The following is a 26,443-nucleotide window of genomic DNA, read 5'->3' on the forward strand; positions in this document are numbered from 1 at the left end:
ACCAGCAACATTTTGATCATTTGTTGGGTGGTTTGTTGTGATTTTTTGTTGTAGTTGTTTTCGATTTGGTAAGTCATCATTGTCGGCAGCGTGGACATCGGTTGGCGTTGGTTCAATGTTCAATGCATTGTTGCCAGATGTCAGTGCAATTTGACGCCGTTTTCATTTTAGAAGTTTTATTTTTCGTTTTTTATTTGTTTATTTTCAAAGGCCAGCAGTTTTTAGTTTTATTTTCAATTTTATGTTTTTTTGTTGTTCATTTTGCATTTGGTTTCGTTGGAGATCATTGTTGCAGCGTTGTGTTTTTGTGTGTGTGTGTGCGTGAAAAGGATATTTCAAGTGCAATTAGTGGATATTGGATTATTGTTAGCAGCGTTCGTCGTTATTTTCATTTTGTTTAGGATTTTTGGAGTGTTGCATTTAATGCCAGCGGATATTTGCAGTAGATTAAGTTTTAGAGAGTTTTATTTTTGATTTTTGGATAGATGATATTTGGTTTTGGTTTAAGTTATTTAGGAATTTAAACAATTTTTGGTTTAATAGAACAATTTATGATGTTGTTTTTAAAATATTAAATTTTTCGTTTTCGAATTTGTGTTTTTTATTTAATTTATAGTTAGTTTTTGTTATTAATTTTATATTTATAAAATATTCGAAACAATTACATGTTTTAGATATTTTTCCCAGCGTTGTAAAGTTGAGTTTTGAAGAAAGACAAGAATTTTTCTCACATTTAGTTAAGATTTTTACAAAAGTTTCAATATATTCATACACAACAAATTACAGTATAGAAAATGGAATAAAAAATTAGATCACAAAAAAACTCATATGGTGCAGTTGGTGCATGGTTAGTTATAATATATTATATTTTTTTTTGTAACATTGAGATATGTAAAATATTTGAGTTAAATTTGAGATAATATAGTAATTTGACTTATAATGTCGATATATATTGGTCTAGGATATATATTTATTGTTATAGTTGATTGAAGACAGAGGTAAGAAATGATAACATAGTGAATACAAATATTATGCATAAAATCTACTTAAATATCAGGAACTGTTTTAAAAATAAAACGGTGTCATTTAAACATGCAAAATTATGTTAAATGGATATCTCCTATATCGAGGGGTCTTTTAATAAAAACAATTCAAGGACATTCTCCACCGAACTGTTCTCAAAAGAATAATTATGAAAATGATCGAAATTGACAACTTAAAAATATTAATATTATTAGTGATTTATAATGATGATGTCTCCATCTAGGAAGCTGCGGCAAACAGTATCTACATTTGCTTAAAATGTCTGAAAAAACTTGGAATTTGCCTGCAAGTATATATTAATCCTTTTACTTTTGTAGTATGCTACTATTCTACTGGCATCAATTCTCCCCTAGTTCTCACTGTCAAAAAGAATATAATAAAAGTAATTGGGAGCTTTTTCGAACTTTAAGGAACATATTTTCGCAAAGTACATATATACCCATGAACAATAGTTCAGAATTTAACGTAATTCCGATCACACTTTTGTGATCTTTGGAAAAGGGGTTGATATCCACCATGTTTTCTTTCCATTGCATGGTAATATTCGCATATCCATTCTCTTTATGGTGTAAAGTCAGATACTCTATTAAAATCGGATGCATGTTTAATAAAGAACAACTTGATGTCGGGCCTTACGATACTACTAAACAGAGTTGTGATTTGATCCTAAATAGAGTTTGAGCAGTGATCCCAAAAAAATGTTGCCTTATTCGTTGCATATTAGATCTATAGGTTAGGTTAGGTTTGTCTGGTGGACCAACAGGTCCTGTATAGACCAGCTATGGTCCTTAGCGATTCCAAATGGAGTCCGGTGACGTATACCCTTAGTAGTAGTCATCGGTTAGGATGCCAGCGCTTGACACGAATTTTAAAAACTAATGATAGCTCTGTGGGCCCTCTGTGCCTGAAGCGTTGTCTTGCTAGAGCAGGACGAACTCACAAGAGATGCTCCACTGTTCTTGGTGCCCTGCTCTGATAGCCCCATTTTATAGACGTGCGCCGCTACTTGACTGTTACCAGTAAGAATGCTAACCATGATTTTACAGCCCTTTCTATCTAGTGCTAGTAGGAAACTTGTATATTTCTGATACATCGCTTTGCACATGACATTTGCGGTTTTGCAACCCGGTAGATTTTTCCATCGCGCTTTGATTCTCTTCGTCATGCAAATGTCTATGTCGTCGTACAGAGAATGTATAGGTTTGCCAATGTCGATCATGTTTCCGGGTGACAGTTGTACACCGATCTTGGCAATCTCGTCAACGATTTCGTTGCCCTCGATGCCTTCATGGCTTGGCACCCTGTAGAACACCCAACACTTTTGTTCGATATTTGAAACGAGGTTATTGCCTTGATCGCCGATTGGCTTAGTTTCATTAAGCTACCTTATTAATTACCTGAGGTATCAGTATACTTATTATATACTATCCAGATCTGATATGATTTAATAGTATATATTGATAAGGAATAATTTTTTCATATGTCGGCCGATATATACGGTACAGAAAAATATTAAGAATGACAAAGATAAGGATAATAGATAATAGTATAAGAAAAGGTATGGACTAGTTGCATCAATGGTTTATATTATATCATTGTATTTAACCCTGGATAGTTATACTTATTTTACATACACCAAGAAACACAATAATGTCTAAAGACTACTCGTGAGCTGATTTACTATATGGTATCTGTTTTAGTTTTATCCTCTGTTGGCTCCTGAAATTGCTCACATCATAAAATCGACGATTTTTAGTATTCAAAAAGTTGTCTACAATTAGGTGCTTTACCAAATAATAGAATCCGAAAGCATGTTACAACAGTTATAATTCATTTGGCGGTAACCGTCCTTCTGAGGAGACTTAAAACAGCTATGATGAGATAAAGTTTGATCTCTGTGTTGTATCTTGGATCCGGGCTGAAATAAGCAGAGTTTCTTCAAGATAGTTTGTATGAAAGATTTCAATAATCTGAAATTTTATTCTAATTAGTTATTTGAGGTTAAGTCCCTAATGCGCTATTGCAGTATACCGATGGTTCTTTTGTTAAATTTAACCCTGGTCTGTAAAAGAATGCTTCAATGCAGCATATTTAAATATGCTTCTGATTCGAAAAACAGTTAGTATACAGATAGTCTGTCAATCACGAAATACCAGAGATATTTATGAAACACAGACGATGCGTCGTCGATTCGACGAAGTTATAACCGTCCGGTGTTAATTCTCATTTCCAAAATTTATAATATTATCATATATATTTTTGGCAGTTTACCCTCAGAAATTGAAAGCAGAGATGTAGTCTTTGCCATTGAAATTGTGTTGATTATATTTGAATTTAGTTGTAAGTCTTTTTTTTAGAAAAGTGAGCTTCTTCTTATCTCTACAATGCTTTGATTATTATAATTTTAATTAAAATAATATTTTTTATTAATAAAGAGCGATACTCGAATATTAATATGTATATTTATAAAGGGTGATTTTTTAAGAGCTTGATAACTTTTTAAAAAAAAAAAACGCATAAAAGTCCAATTTTGGGCAACTTTTTCGAGCATTTCGGCCGGAATAGCCCGAATTTCTTCGGAAATGTTGTCTTCCAAAGCTGGAATAGTTGCTGGCTTATTTCTGTAGACTTTAGACTTGACGTAGCCCCACAAAAAATAGTCTAAAGGCGTTAAATCGCATGATCTTGGTGGCCAACTTACGGGTCCATTTCTTGAGATGAATTGTTCTCCGAAGTTTTCCCTCAAAATGGCCATAGAATCGCGAGCTGTGTGGCATGTAGCGCCATCTTGTTGAAACCACATGTCAACCAAGTTCAGTTCTTCCATTTTTGGCAACAAAAAGTTTGTTAGCATCGAACGATAGCGATCGCCATTCACCGTAACGTTGCGTCCAACAGCATCTTTGAAAAAATACGGTCCAATGATTCCACCAGCGTACAAACCACACCAAACAGTGCATTTTTCGGGATGCATGGGCAGTTCTTGAACGGCTTCTGGTTGCTCTTCACCCCAAATGCGGCAATTTTGCTTATTTACGTAGCCATTCAACCAGAAATGAGCCTCATCGCTGAACAAAATTTGTCGATTTGTCGATTTTTCGATTTGTCGAACCGAACACTGATTTTGGTAATAAAATTCAATGATTTGCAAGCGTTGCTCGTTAGTAAGTCTATTCATGATGAAATGTCAAAGCATACTGAGCATCTTTCTCTTTGACACCATGTCTGAAATCCCACGTGATCTGTCAAATACTAATGCATGAAAATCCTAACCTCAAAAAAATCACCCGTTAGGTAATTAATAAAAGGTGAGAATTTTCAAATAAAAGTGAAAATAATCAACACAACATACAATGTGAAAACATACATTTTTAAAAGGACAATCATACTTGAACGCTTAAATCATTGGTCTACATTACATTATATTTACATAAAAAATACATTGATAACTCTATACAATACATATATGTAAAAAAATATATAAAAATACTCATACGATTTGCATACAACAACAACACAGAGAAACATCCATATACCAAATAGATAAACACAAATAATTGAGTGCAACAATTAAGTTGAATATTAAATGGTGCAAAGTTTGTTTCGGTTTTAAATTGGTGCGCTTAAAATTCGATATAAAGTTCTGAAAAAAAGAAACCCAACAACAACCAATAGTCAAGTGAAAACAAATAAAAACAGTAAATGTCATGAATTGCTCGAAAATGGCGCGCGAGTATGTAAAATATGGCTTGCTGCTGAGTGATAATAAATAAAGCAAATGGTGGTATAACGGTATAAACGCTGCTGAAAATTTTAATAACAAAAAAGTATAAACAATAATAAAGAACTAAAAGCACGCATATTGGCGCCGCGTAACGTGAATGACAGTTGAAAATATAAATATTAATTTTTCAACGCATTTTTTCTTCATCAAACTTAATGGCAGCGAGAGTGATTTATACATTTGTATGTGGCTATATTTTTGCATACATGTTTGACAATTCTGATGTATGCATTGACACGGCGAGCGTTGAAAGCTAAAAACTCGACGAAATAAAGCAACAAATGCTTGGAAACTTTAAATATTCGTCAGCATAAATGCATATTTATGTAGAGCAGCATATATGTATGAAGCTGTGTGTTTGACGCATTAAATTGCTAAAGCAAAGCAATTAACGAAATTGGAGTTCAACATTTGATTAAATGGCTATAAAGCTTATGTGGACTAATTATTCCATTACACATTTTCCTATTTTTCAACCAAACAAAAGTGAAAAACTGCGAAGGTATCGATTTCGGCGGCTCGGTTTTTTCGCAAAAACGCTAACAGCTTGATTAACGGGATCAGTGAGAATTTCAATTGATGAGTGTTCTTTTGCTGATGCTTCCGAAAGTGGCTTGATTTTTTCTTTCAATTTCAATAATGTGTTTGAAATCCTTGAAAAATCCTGAAATCCTATAGGAAAAATCCTTGTTAGATCATAATTTCCATCAACTTTCTTGAATATATAAAGGAAAACTCTTTACCATCTCGACTACAGACTCAATTCGTCACAAGAACTACCTTACTATTTTTGGACACTTCCTATAAACTCACGGAAATATAACCCTATAGATTTCAATCCTTCTGATCATAAAATTTAAATGAATGTGAGCTGAAGTTCTACGATTTTGTATTCCCTTTTCTTCCTGTTTTTATATATTATTCTTGTCATCATACATTTAAAAATATTTATTTAGACATTTGCAAGAATATTTGGAAATATAAAGGTCTACATTTAGGCGCATTGCTAATTTCAATTTATCAGTCGTAGAAACGTCCATGACCTCCGTCTTTCACCAATACATATTCCATTGAACCTTTTTAAGCATTCATTATGTTATACTAAAAAAAGAGACAAGAAACCCAGACACATCTATGTGAGTCCACCAGTTCTATACTCGTATGTAGTTGAGCTCCATCATCGCTCTGCTGTCGCTGGAATTTCGGTTGACAAGCACGCATTCGCCGCTTGTCTGCCTAGTTAAAAATCCTAAACACATACACACTACACTGTATATGAATTTTGTGGCATACGGTCACGTACGACACATTTGTTGCACTTTTCATTTTTAGGCGTAGCATAGTTATAGACGCCTATGCAGGCACAACACAAAACGTTCTATGATGTTTTTTTTTATTTACTTTACTCTCATTCGAAAATGTCACTGCGCTATGATAGCAGCAGTAATGTAGCGCATTCGACCGTTTTTGGACTGCATTTGCAAAATATGAGAATTTATGTATGTCATTGAAATTATGCTACTCAAATAAGGTCTTGTTTGTTTTCATTACATACCGTTCCTGGAAACTTAGTTACTGTTTACATAACCTCGTGAAACGGTTGTGGGTCAAGCGCTCATTGTGATGCTGTATATGAATTGTACTTGTATGCGTTCATAAAAATATATCGTTAATATATATAAAAATCGAATTGACCTAAAATTCAGGTATTATTAGAAAAATATGAATTTTATAACGATTTATTTTTGGGAAGGCTTCTGTACTTTATACAAGTTTGTTATTACTTTCTGCTGGAACCAATTAGTATTTACATACCATTTCTATAACTTAGCCCCTAAATGGAAGATCTATTTATGTATTATGGTATGTAGCCAGACTAGAGAAATTTGTGCCTTTAGTTCATACTAAGATTGTACGTTCGATTAAGACTTTATGTAAATAAATTGAAGACGCACAAAAAAGGTTAAGAAAACTAGGTGATATGAAACACTAATTTCACAAAAAAAACACAAATCACGTTGGTCTTAATTAATTTTACAAGTTAAAATAAATGCCTTTACAGTATGTTTACATATGAAATTAATCACGTTCTAAGCTCGTTCAATAATCTAACCGTTTACATATAGCCAAATGAGATTATCAATTGTCAAATGTGTTGCATTTGTTGTTGTATTACACATATTTCTCTCGCTGTCGGCCATTTTTGGTTACATTTTCATTTGACATTTCTCCTCTTCTTCGCAAAATTATCGACAAAACTTGGAATAACACCATAAGTCTAGTTGTATAAAACGAGATAATTTTATAATCTCGGATTATCCAGAGAGGAATTTTGTATGGGAAATCTCGTTTCTTAATTACAGATTATCGCGTTAAGCTCGTAAGTGGAGACAATCTCGTTATATGTAAACATAGTATTAACTTCAAAATCCATTAAAAATAATATTGATTCGATAACCTGAACAATTTGAAGTGCGTAGTTGCTGCGAAATTTTTCAAAATAGGTCTGATGTGCTTTAAAAATGTTCATGTATTTAATTATATTTTTAGAAAGTACCGTTATATTTTTAGGAAAACCCGGTTTGTAAATAGGAAGTTTGGACAATTGAGAGGCCAACGGTATACATTTTGACAAAAAATCGTGAGATGGCGATTAGCGGAAACCAATAAAAAGCTATAACTGAGTCATAAAGAAAGCTAAAAAGTAAGGTAAAAGATACAGAGGATTACAATGAGGAGGTGCATATTTGGTTGAATTTTTTTAAGTGGACGTGGCCCCGCGTCAAAATAGTTTTTTGTATATATCTCTTAAACTACTTAAGCTATATTAACCGAATTTAGTAGCCACATTTCTTTTGATGGGGTACTTCACACACCTTGAAAATAGGTAAAAGCGGTTAATAACCATGTCCACTCCCATACAAAGATTGTATTGAAAAATAATGATTCGTTCATTTTGCTATATATAAATTAAGCACTAGTGAAGATATCGGAACAAAACTTTGCCCAAATACTGTATTTTCTGTATTTCCCGTCTAACAGAACAATCAGACTATAACTTCAAGGCCACAGATATCGAATATGAGGACCTCAGTACTTGTGGGTAATTTTTTTTCTCCGAAAATATCGCTAAATCTATCAGATATTTTAGAGAAATCCATATGTAATTTTTTTCTTCTAACATGTATCTGTGCCAAAAATGGATGAAATCGGTTCATAACTTCTCCCTAACAATAGGGGTTTCAAATATTCGGTGAGCTTTATACCGTATATATAGGTTAATGTTTTAATGGGTGATATCTTAGCAATATTAAGTGAGCGTGCATATTATATGCAGTTTGGCGGTGAAAATTAGTGAAATCGTTGCAGGAATTATTTCAGCACTCATTTACCATATATGATGATTTTGGCTACCCTAGAGGGTTTAATGCCGAATATATGGGTCAATTCGTGTGATAACTAATTAATATTACATAAATAAATTGCAAGAGTATATAATGTTCGATTACATCGGAACTCTTCCTTTATTGTTGAATATAATCGCGAGTGTTCAACAATGTAGTGTCTGCTTTGATTTTTTGTTCTCACTCGCTCCTACAGTTATTCACGTTATAAACTAGCATTATTATTAAATAAAATTACAAAGTTGATCACTCAATCATTCGATAAGCGAGCTTCTGAGGATACTCATCTGCATGAAACAAATTTGCTTTGTTCAGAAAAAAATTAATTTTTTTTTTTGAGAATTAGAACGTGTAAACTAGATATCACATGCCAAAATGTGACAAATATTTACAGTTATAGCTATTATTTAGATTATATATGTCTATTAGATTTAAGAAAAAAATCGATATGGAATGAAAAGTTTAATTATCACATTTTTCGCTTCGAAAACATTCGTAAATATGTATTTATTGTCAAATGAATATGATAATTCTTCCCATTTCTTAACGTTCATAGTGCTTTAGTTTCAACGTTCACCTGTCTTTAATTTGGTAGTCGATAAAATGGAAATTTAAAAAATTAAAAATGTTCATATATAAAAAAATAAATTAAACAAAGTAAAATTTGAAGTCGAACCAAAAATCGGATTTTCTCCAAAAGAAAAAGTGCTCACTATTAGAAAAATATTTCTTTTATTTCACTAAATACATGTCTATTACATATTTTAGTTTTTGTTGTAGTTGTAATTTGTGGAGCTGTAAAATTGAATCAAAAATTAAATGTTAATTGTGCATTGGTGCAAATTTACGAATTGTGCTTAACAGTAAATCGAAAAAGTGCACAACACTTTCATCAATTTTGTGCGCTATTACCATGATTTAGTGCAATGGTGCGTTTTTATTTGTATTTTGAGAAATTTTCTATTTTTTCTTTCGTATAATTTTTGTTGTTATTGGTAACTACGTGATACCAAAGTGATTTGTATTTGATTTTTATACTGTTTTTTGTACTTTAAAGGTATACAAGTGCGCTGGTGCATTGAAAATTCTAATTAAATTTTATAGTGCGTTTTTTTTTTAATAAAATAATGAATAAAATGAAATAAAAAAATTCTGGAAAAACAACAAAAAACATAAAACGGATTTTTTTACGCCATCGCTTCAAAACCGATACATACCCTGGCCGTTGCGGAGTCGCCACTCACCCTGTGACCGCCGAGATTATTAACCACACACGTGAAGGTCGCATCGCGCCCCTGCGCTACGGTGACATTCTCCAGCGGGAAGACGAAATCCGGCTCGAATGCGCCCACTGTCGAGATTTGGTTGGAAATGGAAATATCTTCATTTCAATTGTTTTTTTGTTTTTGTTGTTTGTGATTTTTTAACGGTATTTTTTTTTTGTTTTTTTTTCGGTACGTTTGCATTCGGTAGATTTTGCGAGAATGGATGAATGATGGGTAAATGGTTGAAATGGTAGGAGGGGGATTTGTTAAGTGAGTGCAATTTGATTTCGTTTTTTTTGCATTTTTTGTTTGTGGTCAGTCGATTTGTGAATGGAAAATGTGGGGCAAATCAATTTTAAGCAGCATTTAAAAAATCGCGTAAAAAAGAAACAAATGGAAAAAAAGTTGAACAAAACGCACAATTATAATAATTCATTTCTGCAGTATTTTTTTCTTCAGTATATTACATAATTATTTATACATAAATGAGATTAGAATTCAATACATAAGTGCGTACATAATATAATTGAAATTGTTTGTTGCAAATCAAATGTAGCAACATAAGAGAGACGCTAATGTTGTCAATCATCTGTTGTGCAACATAAAGATACTCGCATTCGTACATATTCAGTCACGCCGAGAGCATACGGGATCTGTAGGATGCAGGAAGTATATTATTCGAAACAAAATTGTAAACATTTTCATGGATTTCTGAGGAATTTATTCTGAGAATAAGAATCTATTAGATTATAGAGAATCTATTGTAATATATTTGCATATATTTTGAGACATTCTTTATCTGATATATAAACTGAGTTGAAACCTTGTTAAACCTTATTTAAAAATTGTTTTCTCTCTCATTTCAGATTTTCCAGTTAACAAAATTAGGTGAGTACTAACTTTATTTCCTTCTTTTATTATTAGATATTATGCCTGTTCTGTCCTACTTTAAGTACCATTCCTGAAGTTCTTTTGATATTTTTTATCATATCTTCAAAATTACCTTTAAGTAAATGTTTAAACTCAGATTGTAGGTCTTATGTGTATGACTAAAGTCATTCTGGTGAAGCTACGAGTTTAATTAGAAATATTTTCAAACATTCATTCTGTGCATACTATAAAAAATCAGCGGATTAATCTTGCTTTTATATAGTGGACCCCGAGTTTATAGGTTGTTGTTGTGGTGGCAGAAAAAATCGCAAACATTTTTTTAATGGTGTTCTAGAGACAGTTTTATACTGACTTCAGTCGAACTGGTGATTGGTATATGGTAGTCCAGTCCTCTTCTAGGTGGTCCACAACCTATGTCATGTGCTTGAAACATTATGTTTCATTTCTGTCTAAGTATTAATTCTTTTGAAGTCTATAGCATCAATATTATAGTATTCAACCAAAAACTATTTGAGTGATATGAGAATTGTTAATCATGGGAGAAAGATAAAAGGCAGCCATCCTAGTAATGTTTGGAACTACATAAGTATATAAGGACCGACTTATCATATAGACGGATTTCAGCTTGGTGAATCCCATTGGTAATTGTGTGAGAGAACCTTATAGCATTTTTACATAGGAGTTAATTACTTAATTAACCGGTCTTTGCTCTATTAAAACGCTGATTTATATCGATTTACCATACAAAATGAAAATCTAATTTTTCGACTTTAATTTTTAATTGAATATACATCGGGTTGAAAATGGAATTCAACTCTGTGGGTTGCTGTCCATGCATGCTGTAAATTTTGATTCAAATATTGATAAAATAGCAGTATTTCAGCTCTACGTTAGATATTGCTGCTGGAAATATTTGTTGAGGCTATTGATACAATAGCAATCAGGTGATGACACTGATCAACTTCCTATAAAAAAGCAAAAAGAAAAATGTAAAACAGCTGATCGTTAATCGAGTAGCCGCCAGTGCGAAGGCCAAAAACTGGTTTCTCAATTATAATCATAATGTATTAAATTAATTTGGCTGAGCGAACAGATTATTAGGTAAAAAATTACTACGGATTCCCTAACCAATAATCATTTTTATAGACGGAAGTCGGAGAAAAGGCCCATCCTTGAAAATTTCCACTGTCGCGGTTATTAGGGTTTTCGAAAGAAAGGGAATGTTGGAAGTTTCTAGATGCTTGTCCGATAGATACCATAGTATGTTTATTTGAGCCTCGGTACTTCGCATAGCTAGCTCTTAACTGGCAAACGATATTGAACGGTCCATATCTTTAATTTAAATTTAGTAGCACGAAACTTAAATTTGCTATTTTTTAAGAATCAAGGCATCTTGAAAAACATAATCTCTCATTAGAATATAATTTTAGATTTAGAGTGAAGATTTAACGGACCTGATGATTTGAGGTTGTAATATTGTCAAGTTAGTAAGTTACATACAAAGTTCTTGTATTATTATAAAAACCAAAATATTCTTAACTTTCCGCGTAAGGCTATGCATAAAGCGCTGTAATTAGGCATATAGTAATTAATTATAGTTTCAATGGTCAATTTCACTTCCTGCAGCTCTCTCATTCAACCCCTGACTCCCACACTTATACCATTCAAATATTATATATTATATATGAAAAGAACAGTATCTGCCAAAGAACCTACTCACCAATGCAGTTGCAAATGAGAAAGGCAACCAACAGTTGCCATCGTACAGCTGCACATTGCTGCAATGTTGTTGCTGTAATGACCAAATGTGCATTGAGTAGTCGCCGCATGCGGCGTCCAGTTGCAGACGTGGTTGTTGTTGGTGGAGACGTTGTTTGATTGTAATAATGGTTTGTTGTTCCTGTTGTTGTTGTTGTTTTTGGCGTGCTTCTTGTGCACAAACTTTGCGGCCGATCCCTTGTCTCTGTAGGAGTCCGTGGCTGTGTTGGTGTTGTTGCCGGTGGGTTTGTACGGTTTGATTTCGACGACTTTCCTATTAATGTTGTGACTGATGTGGACGCCACCTGGCGAGTGACAAATGTGGTTTCAATTGCGGTTGTCATCATGTTGAGTTGCTTGACACTAATTCCATTGCTTGGGGTTAAATTCCTTTTGATTGTGTCACACGAATGAGCTGTTAGTCATATAACTTGGGACCACTTTGTGTGAATGACAGTGATGTGGGTTTTGATTTTGCTGGAAAGAGGTAGGAGAATGATAATTTTGATTAAATTTTGAGGCAAATAAATTTAGACATTTCATATGGGTATTTAATAATAATGTTATCGGGAATTATATGTAGGGGCCTATTGATCGGTTAATAGAAAGTTAAAGCTTTAAAAAAATTTTACCAACATATTTTCAGAACAAAATTGAAACTTAAAACTATGTTTACACTCATAAACTATACACCATAAATCAATTAAGTTGTAGCGTATTAGTATATCGAAATTTGGTTGTAATTTATTGTCGCTTTGGAGTCTTTTTATAAGAAATTCTTCCAGGTTGGAAACAACTATAACTTTAAGAGCGACTTTTATTATGTTATGTTATGTTCGCATAAAACTTCTATTATTTTCTATTCTATATATTGTGTTATATGTTGATTTCGAGAACCTTATATTTTCTACGCTTTACTCAGCTCAGAACTGAGTCATAGTTGCTTTATATATTTTATTATTGATATACTAAAATTGTAGAAATTTGCAACTATGATGGAAAAGATTCTTAAAATAATCCATCATTCATTCGGAGATCATTTAAGACATGTAAGATTCTCCATTTGTCGTGTAATACAATATTGTATCGGACTACAATTGAGAATACATTCAATCACCATTTAGGTATTTGATTAATACCTAAAGTGGGGCTGAATCCTTGTAAATTGTCAAGAGTTGAAATATAAATAGTATTAGATAGACATCTTTTATAGTATCCTAGTGTCCTAGTAGCATAGGGTTTCACTATTCATTATTATTTCGTGTATCTCTCTCTGGTTGATGCTCCAATGGTTTCTGCTTTAGAACTACTGTTAGGAGGGTGTACCAGTATAATCCGTGAAATATTAGACGAATTTCGCGATTTTTTTTAAGTTCTCGATCGAATGTTTCGAAGTTTTTTGGAAATAATAAGGTATGTTTTCGGCTATATTTTATGATTTTTTTCTTACAAAAATAATGAAAAATAACGTAGTTATGTACTGTCTTCGAAGGTGCCAACATAAAAGTCGAATGAGTAGCTGATAAAATTCAGAAAAATTATTAAAACTGAAGGTATTTCCTATACAATGACCTACGACTTTTAAAATATATCAAAAATTAACAAAATGGCATAGTCCTGAGAAAAGTGTAGTTTTTTTTAGGTAAAAAATTTTCGTTTTTTATGCCAAACTGAAAATTGTCAACCAATCAAAATGATCGAAGGTCTAAATAGTATAGTAAATGTTATCAAGAATATTCAGTTTCAATTTGAAGCCGATCGGTCAATTTCTCGTTAAGTTATGATGTCAGCAATTTTGAAAAATGTCGTTTCGAGAAAAACGCGTTTATAGTTTCGACTTAGCACCTTATACCTGCGAGCTGTCGCTCTTTAGAACGCTGCCATTCAAAAACTATTCAAGATACGACCTTACCGCTTTCACAGGATATTTTGAAATGTATAAACTATTGTATAAGCAAAATGAAAAAAAAATGATTTTTTGAAAATGTCACAGTGGTACAACCTCTTAATGTGACTCTCCAAGCTAGGCGTTCTGATCACAATCACGGCAGACCGCATAAGACATCGAACAGGCGATTTGGCACAAACGTGGTTTTTTTTCGGAAAGTAAGCTGTTGTTTTAGATAAATTTTATTATCTAGATTAATTAAGCTATCTATACTGAATGATACAGAAAAAAGTAGAAACAGTGTCATACTAATAAATTTTGCACAGGCCTTTCTTTCGAAAAAGCGATATTTTTGGCATAAAGCACTCTTTATCGTCCGATTAATAATAAGATTATTTACAATTGAAACTTGAACTAAATTATAACGAATCAGAAATCTCATCGAAAAGTGAAAAAATGCTTTTCCAATATGTTTAATTTTTTGAAAATTTTAGATTTCTATTCTGTCATATCATATCGATGTATTATTATAACTGGGAACTATTTTACTAACTCTTTAGTTTCATCTCTGAATGTCTGTGTGCATATAAACTTTCATTGAAAGTGCTGAAATGCAAACACATTTAACACCAGCACCCACAACTGCATTTATACAATATACCTGAGGTACAGCACATATGTACGTATGTGAGTGCGTGCAGGTGCTTTATGCAACACCGCGAATTTGATTAAAGCGCTGCACAAACCAAACTCTCCACCCTAGCCAGGGCTTTTACGAGGTCTTTTATGTGCCACTGCAGCAGCGTTTTGCGCTGAAACGACACGCGCCGTATTTCTTCCGTAAATAGCAGTTACAAGTGTCTGCATATGTTCTTAAGCGGCGGCACACACACACACACTCATACAGAGCGGAAAATGTGGGCACACACGACTGAATTGATACCAAACTGAATAAATGTGTATATACATATGTGAATGCACCCCACTACTTGCAATCACATTTCTTCGCGTGAAATCTACTGGCGAGCGCGTTGTACGTGTCTTTATATGTATGTGCATTTGTGAGAGTGTGCGTGTCTCTCCATATGTGCTTGCCTTCATACTTTTTACTGTAAGCACATACAGTACTTTCGTTCACATCGTCCTTCTGCATTCTGCATGCTTTCCAATTTTATTATGCCGCACGTGTTCTTCAGCCTGCTGCCGCTTACCAAGCTGTCTGCTGCCGTTGCTGTTGTTGTTGCCTGGCAACATGCCGCCTAGGTGGTCCACACTATCTGCTACTGCTACTGCTACAAATGTGGTAGTGTGTGCACCTGTCGCATTCGCCGCACTCCATTGCCGGCATTTGGCCAAGTTGTTTTTGTGGCTACTGGGCTGGTGTATTTGTATGCGCAGCATAAAAGCCAGCTTAACTGTATGTTGTTGTTGGCTTTTTCACCTTTCTGTTTTTTTTTTGTTTTTGCTGCTGGACTTGACAACGCGGTTTTGCTTCTAATATATTGCACCTGCACAAAAGCTTAACCCACACTACCGCGCTCTTGCTCTAGCACTCTATCTCTCTCTCTCTTCCTTTGCCTCCGTTGCCCTATGTTTTTGCGCTATCACTAATGCATCAAGGTGCTGCTGCTGCAGGAATTTAATTATTAAATTGCAAAATATGCTTTCACGTGCGGCGGCGCACAACGCCAACGTCATTTAATAAAGTGAAAGCTTGGTATGCCAGTGCCAAATATTTCGATTTTATTTGATGCGACAAAGTTGAATGACATTTGTCTATGCACATATGCATGTATATCTCTAGTTTGTTGCCAATGCAGCATTGTTGGTGTTTTAGATAGTTTTAAAAATTCATGAAAACTATATATTTTATCTTTCGACTGATATGTGTACTCTCGGAATTTGCGGTTATATTATATTTTATGGGATTTGCGAGTAATAGACGTTTGTGTTGATGGGCATAGCTATACCTAAATATAAATATTATGAGTATTGAGTCCTTTGTAATGCGGCATAGATGACATATTTAAAATTCTATATTTGATTACGAAAAAACAACAGTTGTATAGGTCTCTCGATTTGTTTTGCCTGGCCACCACGGTCACGCTTGCAGAAGTACTGAACCCAATTTTTGATGGTATTCAAGCATAAAGCCAATTGACTGGGTCATTTCGTGTGACAACACGTTCACCAAACTTGGGATGTGGTCGTCCTGATGGAACCACATATTGTCCGAGTCCATATCATTCAATTCGGGCAAAAAATATTCGGTTATCATTGAGCAGTAGCGATTCTCATGCACAGTAATGTGCCGGTCTTGATCATCACGAAAGAAGTACGGCCCAATGACGCCGCCTGCTCATAAACCGAACCAAATCGTAATTTTTTCGGGATGCAATGGTGACTCATGGAGTATGTGTGGATTTCTGTCTGACCAATAACGCATAGTTTGGTTATTAACGAAGCCATTCAGTCAGAAATGAGCCACGTCGCTCTGTAGGACGTATCACACTTGAAGTTGGGGCCACGGCTCCAAATTTCGTTAGTAAATTTTAATAATTTCGACTCGTTGTTGGATCGTATATCTTTCCACGATGAATTGGCAAACCTTACGGAAGAGGAATATCAAAAGAGCGGGAAAAAATATGACGTCGTTTGCTGTCCCTATCGGTCTACTTTTTTAGCTGCCCTATTATTTATTATTCCATTAATCTTTAAGAGAGTTGATTCTCGTTTGCCATTGTTCCGCAAGCAATTATTATTGGTTGAAAATTGGTAGGAAATATTTGAAATTTTTGATTTAGTTTCAAGAGAATAGTTAGTATTAAAGTAATTTCAACGTAAAAAGGAATGGCTAGTCAAATGAAGAAACAATATCAATAGATAGTTATGGTGAAGATGTCTGTATCTTTACATAAATTTCTTTGTTCGATATTTAAAAGTTGTGTCTATACCGTTGCCTTGGGCTATACACCGATCATTGAGATCTTCTAATTTGCGATCTCTTTTTTGGGTCTCAACCAGTACGTTTACCTCCTCCATGTGGGAGCAAAGGACAACGTCGTTGATAGCTAGATGATCTGAGGAATACGATAGCTTTCTTCATTTGTAACCTAAGTAGTGTGAACTAGTCTTCGTTTTCTTAGATTTATAGCATGGTGTTGATGAAACAACAGTCCCTTTGTTCACAAATGATTGAAATGCAATATTATTACGACTGAAGAATTACAAATACTGCTCAGAATCATCACTTCGTTTTTCTTTGGTTCACAGTCAACTCACGCGACGCCCATTTTGTACACAGACTTTTCGCATACCAAAATATTCATGAGCGATATGTCCGAATCGTTTATTGTATATTTATATCTTTAAAGGATCTGCAATATCGGTCCACTTCTTATCACAGTCACCCAAACTGATTTATGCAATTTTTTATGTTTTCGAAATGGTTTTCTTATTTGCATTTAAAAAGTGATCCATTAACGAACGAATCTCAATTATAAATATCTGTTTTTTACCAAATCCTTTATCACTCAAAATACTATATGTATCCTAACATATTGTCCGATGGCTGTCAAATGTATATATAAGCTAGATACTCTATGAGCTGTAGTAGCTATATACATAAATTAAACTCGGATCTTATGTTTCAGCTTTTATATATTTAAACGCGGAAACTGTATTTTGTAGACTGCCTATGTAAAAAATAATATGTAAAAGATGATGCCTACATTTTGGCGCGATAATAATAGTAACATTGCGACTTTTCCGTTGTGACTTATAACAAAAATTCATGTGGCTTTGTCTTAAGACTGTTTATAAACTCAGATTAATGTCTGTTGTTGATTCTCATTGCCTAAAATGGAGAACTCTTTTCCTTGTTCAGGAAGGAGTATGCTCCTAATTGTATACTTCTTATATATAAAACTTTACTAGAAAATTAGCTTGCTATAAAAACTTGCTTCAGTGACTTTGGTTACTACATGCGATACAGAAGCTTTCAATTACATAAACCAGCTTCGTGCACTTTCCATTATCCACTGGAAATTACAATTAAAACAACCCGGTCAGGCATATAACCTCACTGTTACTCCTAACAAATGCATTTCTGCTGACTAGACTTCGTACCAAAGCAAAAGACGACGTGTGACAATGAAGACGTGCTTTAAGCGTCTGCTTTTCCATAAATGGCAAAAAAATACTATATAGCAGAAGCATCAACTCTAAGAAGCAACAGAAGTTATAGCCCAAAGCGATTTCTCATAAAACGTTGACGACCAGTTTCCGTATAAACAAACTCACCGCTGGCGTGAAATTTCCTTATTTTAGAGTATTTGTTATTCGCCAAATGTCAACAATACTTAGCCGTATATATGTACAAGTACAGTTATGTCTGTGCGAAAATGCACATTTATTTGTCAGCGTGTAAATATAAACAACATTAAAAATAGTCGCTGCCATATGAACACACCGTCAGCAAGCAGTGATAGCAACGAGGAATCGTCCCCCGGCAGCAAATAAACTCAATGGCATTTGTGTGCACAGAGACTGCAAGGACAAACCTTTTGCATGAGAGAAGTAAATGCGAGTATAGTCGCGTTTTAAAGTGTTGTTTGCACGCTCGCATTGCATTGGCAGCGGTCTTACATTGCAAACGCTGCGAGAATGGAAATGGAAAGCCACAACAAAAAGGTTGACAGCGACACAAGTAAACAATGCGATAGTTTTGTGTGGACGATATAAACGGTATACTCGAAATGGGGAAAATATTGTGAGTAGGGAGGTTTTGTGTTGAATATTCCGAGTACAGTGGGCTTTTTAAAAGTATAACAGTGTTTTGAAAATCCAAAATGAAAAAGTTTTAATGGTAATAAAAGGGATACAGATGATCTTCATTCATCCTTCATTGAAGAACCACACGGTTTTTGTGACCTGGTCAGGGCGAATAGTTATTTTTTGGGTTGATGTTTTAAGACACAGAATTCTCTATAGTCTCAATGAGACTCTGGTCATGAACTCTCCAAGGCATGAAAATAATTTCAATGTATCCAATCTAAGTCATGGTTCCATTAGTTTGGATTTGCTACAGTATATATTTTCACAGTTCAGAGAGATCGGCTATCAAGGACCGACCCGAGCTTCTTTCTGCTGAATATTTGTTTCAAGATTTTTTATGAATTTAAACTAAATTTAGAAAGTTGTATTTTGGAACATTTGGAGGACTTAGTTTTTAAGGTTTTTATGAAAGGTTTCCTATACGGAATTTGTATTGATGATATTCTAAGACATCTTCAACCGACTGAAAAGTAAATAAGGTAAATGAAATTAACCTGTTTAAAAAATTGTACATTCTTTTATCGAAAACGATGGGTCGATTTGTTCGGCAATACCCTAGGTTCTGGTAACAGGTTCTGTCTATATTTTACACCTTGCAATTTATTGTATTATCGTCTGGAAAATTATTCGTCTTTTTTTATTATATACTTCTTGTACAGGATAACCTCTGGAGCACCCCAAATGTTCTAACGAACAAACCCTAGAGGCGAGATGTTCTAGTAGTTAAACATATAGGTCTATGGACTTAGATAATAAATATTATAGTTTAATTTCAATTAGAAGATTTTTTCAAATCAAGTTTTCTTTCACTGATCGGAGCTTCGTATACCGAAGACTGCAGCATCTGATAGTTGCATAGTATGCACTTCCTACAATAAACAAACAAATAAATGGAATTTTATCGCCATAAGTAAAACAAAAAACAAAAACAGGGGAGTCAGTGAAGAAAGTCAGCACGTGATCTTCTTTGCTTTTGTTTGTTTACCCACGAACCGTAGCATCGCGACTCTTGTACTTAAATATCCTGTCGCGTGTTGCGTATTTTTGTCCGTCTCTTTGTTCTCTGAATACGAATGGACCATGTCGACCGTGCATTTTTTTCAAGTATTTTATTTTTATTTTATACATACGCGCTTATTGTTGACGCTGCCGTAATGTTAGCGTTATTGTTCGCTTGACAGCTGCACATTTGTCTTCGATGCAGAACGTGCCATATTTACATTTACACGTAATAAATTCCAGAACCGCACCCCGTGGCATTGCTGAGTTGTAAGAGGCCAACAGGCAGGAAAGGTCAAATTGTGGTGGAAGTGAGTGAGTGTGGTATTTGTTGTTGTTTTGTTGGCAATGGCTTTCGGTTGGACTTAAAACCATGCTTTTGTGGAACCGGAACCGTGTAAACGAGCAGTCAGAGTTGTCTGTCTGTCATTGCGACTAAGTCTGGTTCTTGAAACTACAAATGTGTCTCATAACTTACCAAATTCGGTTCTAACCCACTCAACTGAGTCATCTTCCACTCATCACCACCATTTCTTCGCTTGTTGACTATCAACATAATGTTTAGTCTTCTTCGCTCTCTGTGTCTTTGTCTCTGTGCTCTTATCTGAGATCCACACAACGTGTTGCATTTTATTCATTTTATTGCCAAGATTTTGTTCGTGTTTACACTTCTTCGTGCTCGGTTTCCATTTTCTTTCTGTTTGTCTTAGGATTCTTAGCAGTCTTGCGAGCAGCGTTGCACTGTGGCGTTTGTTGGGTCGTTAGGTCGCCGTAGCCTTTCTGTAATTTTGTATGTGTATTTTTACGAGCTGGCTCGTGCTTTTTTCCCGCAATCCACACGCCGTTCGCTTTGCTGCTTCTTTTTTTGTTTTTGCTCTGAAATTGATTCTGCAGCACGTAATGTCGTTAGATATCAGCGAAGCGATAAGTTCGAAAATGAAATTGAGGTATTTATTTGCTCACTTATTGGCTGCGCACGCAGTTGCAGAATAGAAATGTGTGACTTCTATGCACGCGACCGAGCTTGGCTTGTGCAACTTCAATGTGTCTTTTTTCGATCTTTTTTTTTTACTTCTTTCGTTTATCAATTTTGCTTTGCTTGGCACGAAAATCACCGTTGATGTCGGTCAACTGGCTTGTATACTCGACTAAAAGTGGAAAACTAATTTAAGAAAATCATTGGGGAATAAACATTGGCATTGAAAGCCTTTCGAACGTGCACTTAAAGGATAAGCTTTTAAGCTCCACTATCAACACTTTAAGTATTTGCTTTATTAAAGTGTTGCATATAGATACTTAAATGCAATTTAGGAATGTGTTGATTACGGAAAATTTGATCAGCTTCAACATAGAACATTGACTATTTCTGTACAGACTATTGTTCTCATTAAGTTATAACCAGCTGAAAATAGGTTTAAGGCTTGGAAGTTTTTTTTAGAAATTGAATTCGGACTTTAATGATGATACGTAGAACTTACATTTATATCAGTCAAAGATCTTATGTTGGGAGAGACTTTCTCTCTGCCTCCGGCGATATATAATATGATGATATGGTCGAAACTGGGTGACTGAATTGAAATAAAAAATTTAAAGTTTAAACCTTGGCCATCAGTTATTACATTTAACTAAATAAGAGAGGAAACAAGAAACAGACGCTGTCAGGAATAACAATTATGCTAGATTAGAGTCCTGCCCAAGGTGCCTCAGTCGAAAACGATTTCAGTTAAAGCTACGGACGACAAAACACTTGAGAATGATTAGTCGGAAGCTAAATTTTTTATCGCAGGGCGAGACATCTTCCTAGGCTCCTCTACAATCGAACATTTCTGAAACATAATTACCGTCCGTTTCGTTCGATAATCTGTTTCCATCAAGACGGCAACTTCATAATACCCGCCTCGTAGGTTCCTCCCTCCTTATTTGCGAAGAACTCGGACAGCCACTTTTCACAAGCCTCTTTTGAGTTCTACTTTACACCACCAAGGGCGTTCGCCATATACGGGAACATGTGATAATCACTTGACTCTATGTCCGGGCTATATGGTGGATGCGATAAAACCTCCCATCTGAACTCCCGTAGCTTCTGACGAATCATCAACGAAGTATATGGTCTGGCATTGTCATGATGGAACATTACACCCACCGGGACGCTTCTGGTCTATCGCCTGCTTCAAGCGGTCCAGTTGTTCGCAGTAGATGGTATAATTAAGCGTCTGGCCATATGGGAGCAGCTCATAGTGGATGATTCCCTTCCAATCCCACCAAACACACAGCAAAACCTTCCTGGTCAATCCCGGCTTGTGAACTGTTTGGGACGATTCACCGGCCTTCGACTACGACCGTTTTCGCTTGATATTGTCGTATGTGATCTATTTTTTGTCGCCAGTCGCCATCCGTTTCAGAAATGGGTCGAGTTCGTTCCGTTTCAGCAACATATCGTAGGCGTTGATTCGGTCCAGAAGGTGTTTTTGCGTTAAGTCATGCGGCACCTGATCATCCAGCGTTTTGTGTATCCATCCTTCTGAAGATGGTTTAAAATGGTTTGGTGACTAACTCTCATCTCCTGGGCGATGTCACATGCTGGTCTAACCCGATGTTTTCTATGATTTGATCGGTATTCGTCATCGGTCTTCCGCCGGCTGACTTATCCGTGGTGTCGTTTTCACCCGTTCTGAATTGTCGAAACCATTCCTCCGCAGTTCGAAGAGATAGAGTACGATCCCCCAAAACACCATTAATCTTTAAAATTTTAAAATAGCGCGAATTTCGGCGTTAGTGAACTCCATGCTTATACGTCTATAACTGTTGAACGCAATACCCAAACTAATCATGCATAGCGCCGTTTTGTAGGTTATGTCAAGACTTTTCAAAGATGTATATTATTGCTAGATACCAGCAAAATTCAAAAGACAAAAAGGCGGAAGGGGAGATATTTGACAACCTTATATGTTAATATATGATAATAAACTTAAGGCTATAACTATTTGCTGGTCGGAGAAAAAAATTCAAAAAATCACTAATAAAACAGGCCGTCATATGGGATGACCCCCTATAAGGTGAGGTTTCGAGTAATATTGATAATTGATAGGTCGGCTAAATTGTTACTGAGGAGTTCTCAGTATTCTAATCATCTGACCAAATCAAAACTGCATTCGCTGGTTTTAGTTTTATTTTGTTATGTGGGTTAAAATTTGTTGTTGGTTCTCTATGTACAATATGTTCTAAAAAGATAATGTAATCTAATATCAATACTTGTTACTCACATGTCAGGTCTTAAGCACTCCATTCGACTTAATATTACTAAAATTTAAATTATTTCCCTAGTATTCTAGTATCTTTAACACACAAACAACAACATATTTACACACTTCTAATTAATTGACATTTCCTGAAGGATGATATTATCTACTCTACTGTATTTATATTAATCTTCTAAGTACTGCTGTGGATTTGAAAAGCTTTGCTAATCCTACACCCATTTCTCAACTTTGCACTTCATAAAATTAAATTTAGTATTTGATAAGCTTAAAATTATCTGCATACATGTTTGCATGAGTGCGTGTATAAATCTGTGTGCGTACAACAATAACAACAACAATATGAAATTTATATTGGATAATGTGAGTTGGTGGCAAATAAATAAAATAAAGCAAAAACAAAAAATACATAACAACAGTCAACCCTTTTCTTGCACAACGCCAAAAAAGACAGCCGGAGCACTTTTCAATATACAAACCTATACATACAAACAATTGTATATATCTACATGTGATGCTCACGCTTCTCTGTGAACACATCCAGGCTTGGGGCTTTAGGGCAAGTGCTGTGTTTTCAATGTAGTCGCTGTTGTCGTTTGGGCTGTTGATCTTTTATCCTCTGACCTGCAGAGAATGGGAGCATGCAATTTTAAATATGATGCGACAACACAAAAAGGGAGGGGGATTCACAAACGCAGATACATACATACATACATGTGTAGTCCTGGTACATGCAATAGCATTTTACAACTGTCAACAACTGATACGCTTGCATACGCTCTACCACGCTCACCCGCTATCACTAATGCCGTCAGCCAGTAAGCAAAATTGAACAATTCCAACATTTGCCATATTAATTCGAAATGGAATGTGGGCAAAAATGTTACAGTAGTCCATGAATACTACTACATTTATATGAAAATATATTTAAATATGAATTTGTGTATATGTGTGTCTATATACATACATACTTTTTTGGCGCTTACCCATTTCGAGTCAGTGACAAGCAAAAGGATTTTCGGATTATACAAACAATATCTGCACATTGAAGAGCGAATTTCAGTATGTGAGAGAGAGAGAGTGTGTGTGAACAAATATGTTGTAAGTCAACTGAAATTAAAATAAAAAATTGTATATTGCCGTGCCGCAGTATTAGTAGCAATTCTACATTGATTTTACACGTGTTTTTATTCGAATGATTCAATAAAAATATATATACATAGGAGTGTAGGACTGACAGTTGAACGAGTGATGTTGTAAATGTTAATTCTAGACTATATATGCTATACTAGACTTCTATGACATATTGCCTAAAATATATAACTACGTTTTCTAATCAAATTATAAATTGAGTTTCATAGAGTTTCATAGGAAAATTTCAATTTTTGTAAATACATCTTTATCGTAAATTCCTCGATTAAATATGAATAAACATATATACATTTTAAGTCAATTATAAAAGCTCTCAAAAATGTCGACTTTTACCAATCAAGAACAAACGACCAAGCTATTCTGGAAGATGTTCCAATATAATTCCAAGTTCGAGTACTTTTATAAATATATTCCTCGCTTTTCTGCTATTTTTTTTTTTAATTGGCTTGTACTAAATGTGCTCAACGAAATATACTTTCTAAATCTGTTAAATACGGTAATTTGTTTCAGATTTCATTGAGTTATGTTTGGGACTTGGAAAGTCACTTCTCTAAGTATACTTTTTTTCGAGGTAGACTAGTCAAAAATTTACATAATTAGGTTCGGAACTAATCGAAAATATGGACATAATGTTCAGAAGTATTTTCTATGAGGTCGCGGAAATGTCTATTTTCAAAAACAAAATCTGAATTGTGTTTATTTGGAAGTCAAAGGGGGAACTCTCTAAGCTTTCGGCTAAATTAGAACATGGGGTACTAAGGTAAACTGGAATATTCCAGACGAAAAGCTACTAGATGGACAGCTATTAGGCGATTATATATGCTGAAGCCGGTCAAAAAATCGATTTTTTTTTTTTAATTTTTTATCTTAAGGGTTTAGGGGTAGTCAGGATTTTTAAAAAATCAATTTTTTTTTGCATTATCGTTAAGTGTAATATTTTTAAAATATTCTCTGTAAATTTGAAGTTTATTCGATAATTACTTTTCGAGTTATTCGACAAATAACAGAGAGCGTTCGGGCAATCAAACACGCTAGTGTGAAACTTTAAATGCATTTATCTCAAAACTAAGTTTTTTAAACTGGAGACATAATTATCCTGGCCGGATCAAGGCCTTTTCTCTTTTTCAAAAATTTCTATTTTTTAAGATCAACCGTCCATTTTTTCCGAAAATCTAGAAAAATATTTCCTGAGGCCGCCATATTTTAATATTTGAAAACATGAAAAAAACAGCTGCGATCCGGCCCAGGATTATCTATTTATAAAACAAATTTTTCGTATCCGATTGATTTTAGATGAATTTACAAAGACTAATGATTGTCACCGCATGGACCTTTTTCTGGAAATGGGTCAACTTAAACACCTATAACTTTGGAAATTACACCTTTTTCAAATTTTCGTGACTTCAAGCCAAAACATTGTGTAATTATGCCATATTATTACTTTTCTAAAATAACATGATTTAGTAGAAAAAAAAATACCGAAAATTGTTTTCGTGTCTCTTACTACCCCTAACCCCTTAAAATATGCGTACCTAAGATTTTTATCTCAAATTTTTCCAGATATTTCAGCAGTAGAAGGGAAGTTATAGCGTTTTGCATCTTACTCCGCAGACAAAAGTGTACTTGAAACATTAAACGAAGTCATGTTTTTCCGAAAATGTCGTTGCGGTGACTTGGATTGCCGAAAGAGTTTTCAACCAATTTCAATTTTTTTTTTTTTTCAAATTGATCGTAATTTATTTGCCGTGTCCTTGAACGGTTTAATTTTTTCGTTTAGATTTTCATACCATTTTTATTATCTTTCAATATCATCAGATGAAGAAAGTAATATTTTTGAGGGAATCGTCCCCGTTTGCAGAAACTTTTTTTTTTCATTTCAATGAATCGTTCAAGTGACTTTTCATATTTTTTTAGTTTTACATAACCTTACTATTTGAAAGCTTTTCTAACCTTTTATAAATTGAAAATACCTTGATATATTGTGTCTGAGTAGCGGTCTATGGTATGTATGGTAATACCTTGCAGTTGCAGTTCAATTTCTTTACCTCAAGCTATGACATCCTCAGGATATCAAGAAACAATGTACGTAATTTCGCCAGGATATCTAAACTTTTGCTCGAATTATTGTTTGTAAGAACGATCGAACGGATGTACAGAAGCAAATT

The 26,443-nt window shown here is 34.5% G+C and overlaps 2 protein-coding genes across 4 annotated transcripts in view; one reads left to right on the forward strand and one right to left on the reverse strand.

Moving 5' to 3' along the window:
* Positions 1-26,443, forward strand: part of LOC105212204 (dynein axonemal intermediate chain 4) — a 215,412-nt gene that overhangs the window by 103,827 nt on the left and 85,142 nt on the right. For both annotated transcript variants that reach the window (XM_054232206.1, XM_054232205.1), the window contains exon 2: positions 10,364-10,385. The gene's annotated coding sequence lies outside the window, so the exon portion shown is untranslated. The remainder of the gene's footprint in view (positions 1-10,363; positions 10,386-26,443) is intronic.
* LOC105212253 (neurotrimin) overlaps positions 1-26,443 on the reverse strand; it is a 53,850-nt gene that overhangs the window by 15,928 nt on the left and 11,479 nt on the right. Inside the window, exons 2-3 of one of the 2 annotated variants that reach the window (XM_029040176.2) lie at positions 12,109-12,623; positions 9,450-9,583 (exon numbers count right to left, since the gene is read on the reverse strand). In XM_029040176.2, the coding sequence (XP_028896009.2) occupies positions 9,450-9,583; positions 12,109-12,493 (519 nt within the window). In that variant the 5' untranslated portion in view covers positions 12,494-12,623. Of the gene's footprint in view, positions 1-9,449; positions 9,614-12,108; positions 12,624-26,443 lie in introns of both variants that reach the window. The other variant, XM_054232207.1, reaches the window with a different exon arrangement.

The sequence above is a fragment of the Zeugodacus cucurbitae genome, chromosome 5 (assembly GCF_028554725.1).
Source record: "Zeugodacus cucurbitae isolate PBARC_wt_2022May chromosome 5, idZeuCucr1.2, whole genome shotgun sequence".
NCBI classification, from domain to species: domain Eukaryota; kingdom Metazoa; phylum Arthropoda; class Insecta; order Diptera; family Tephritidae; genus Zeugodacus; species Zeugodacus cucurbitae.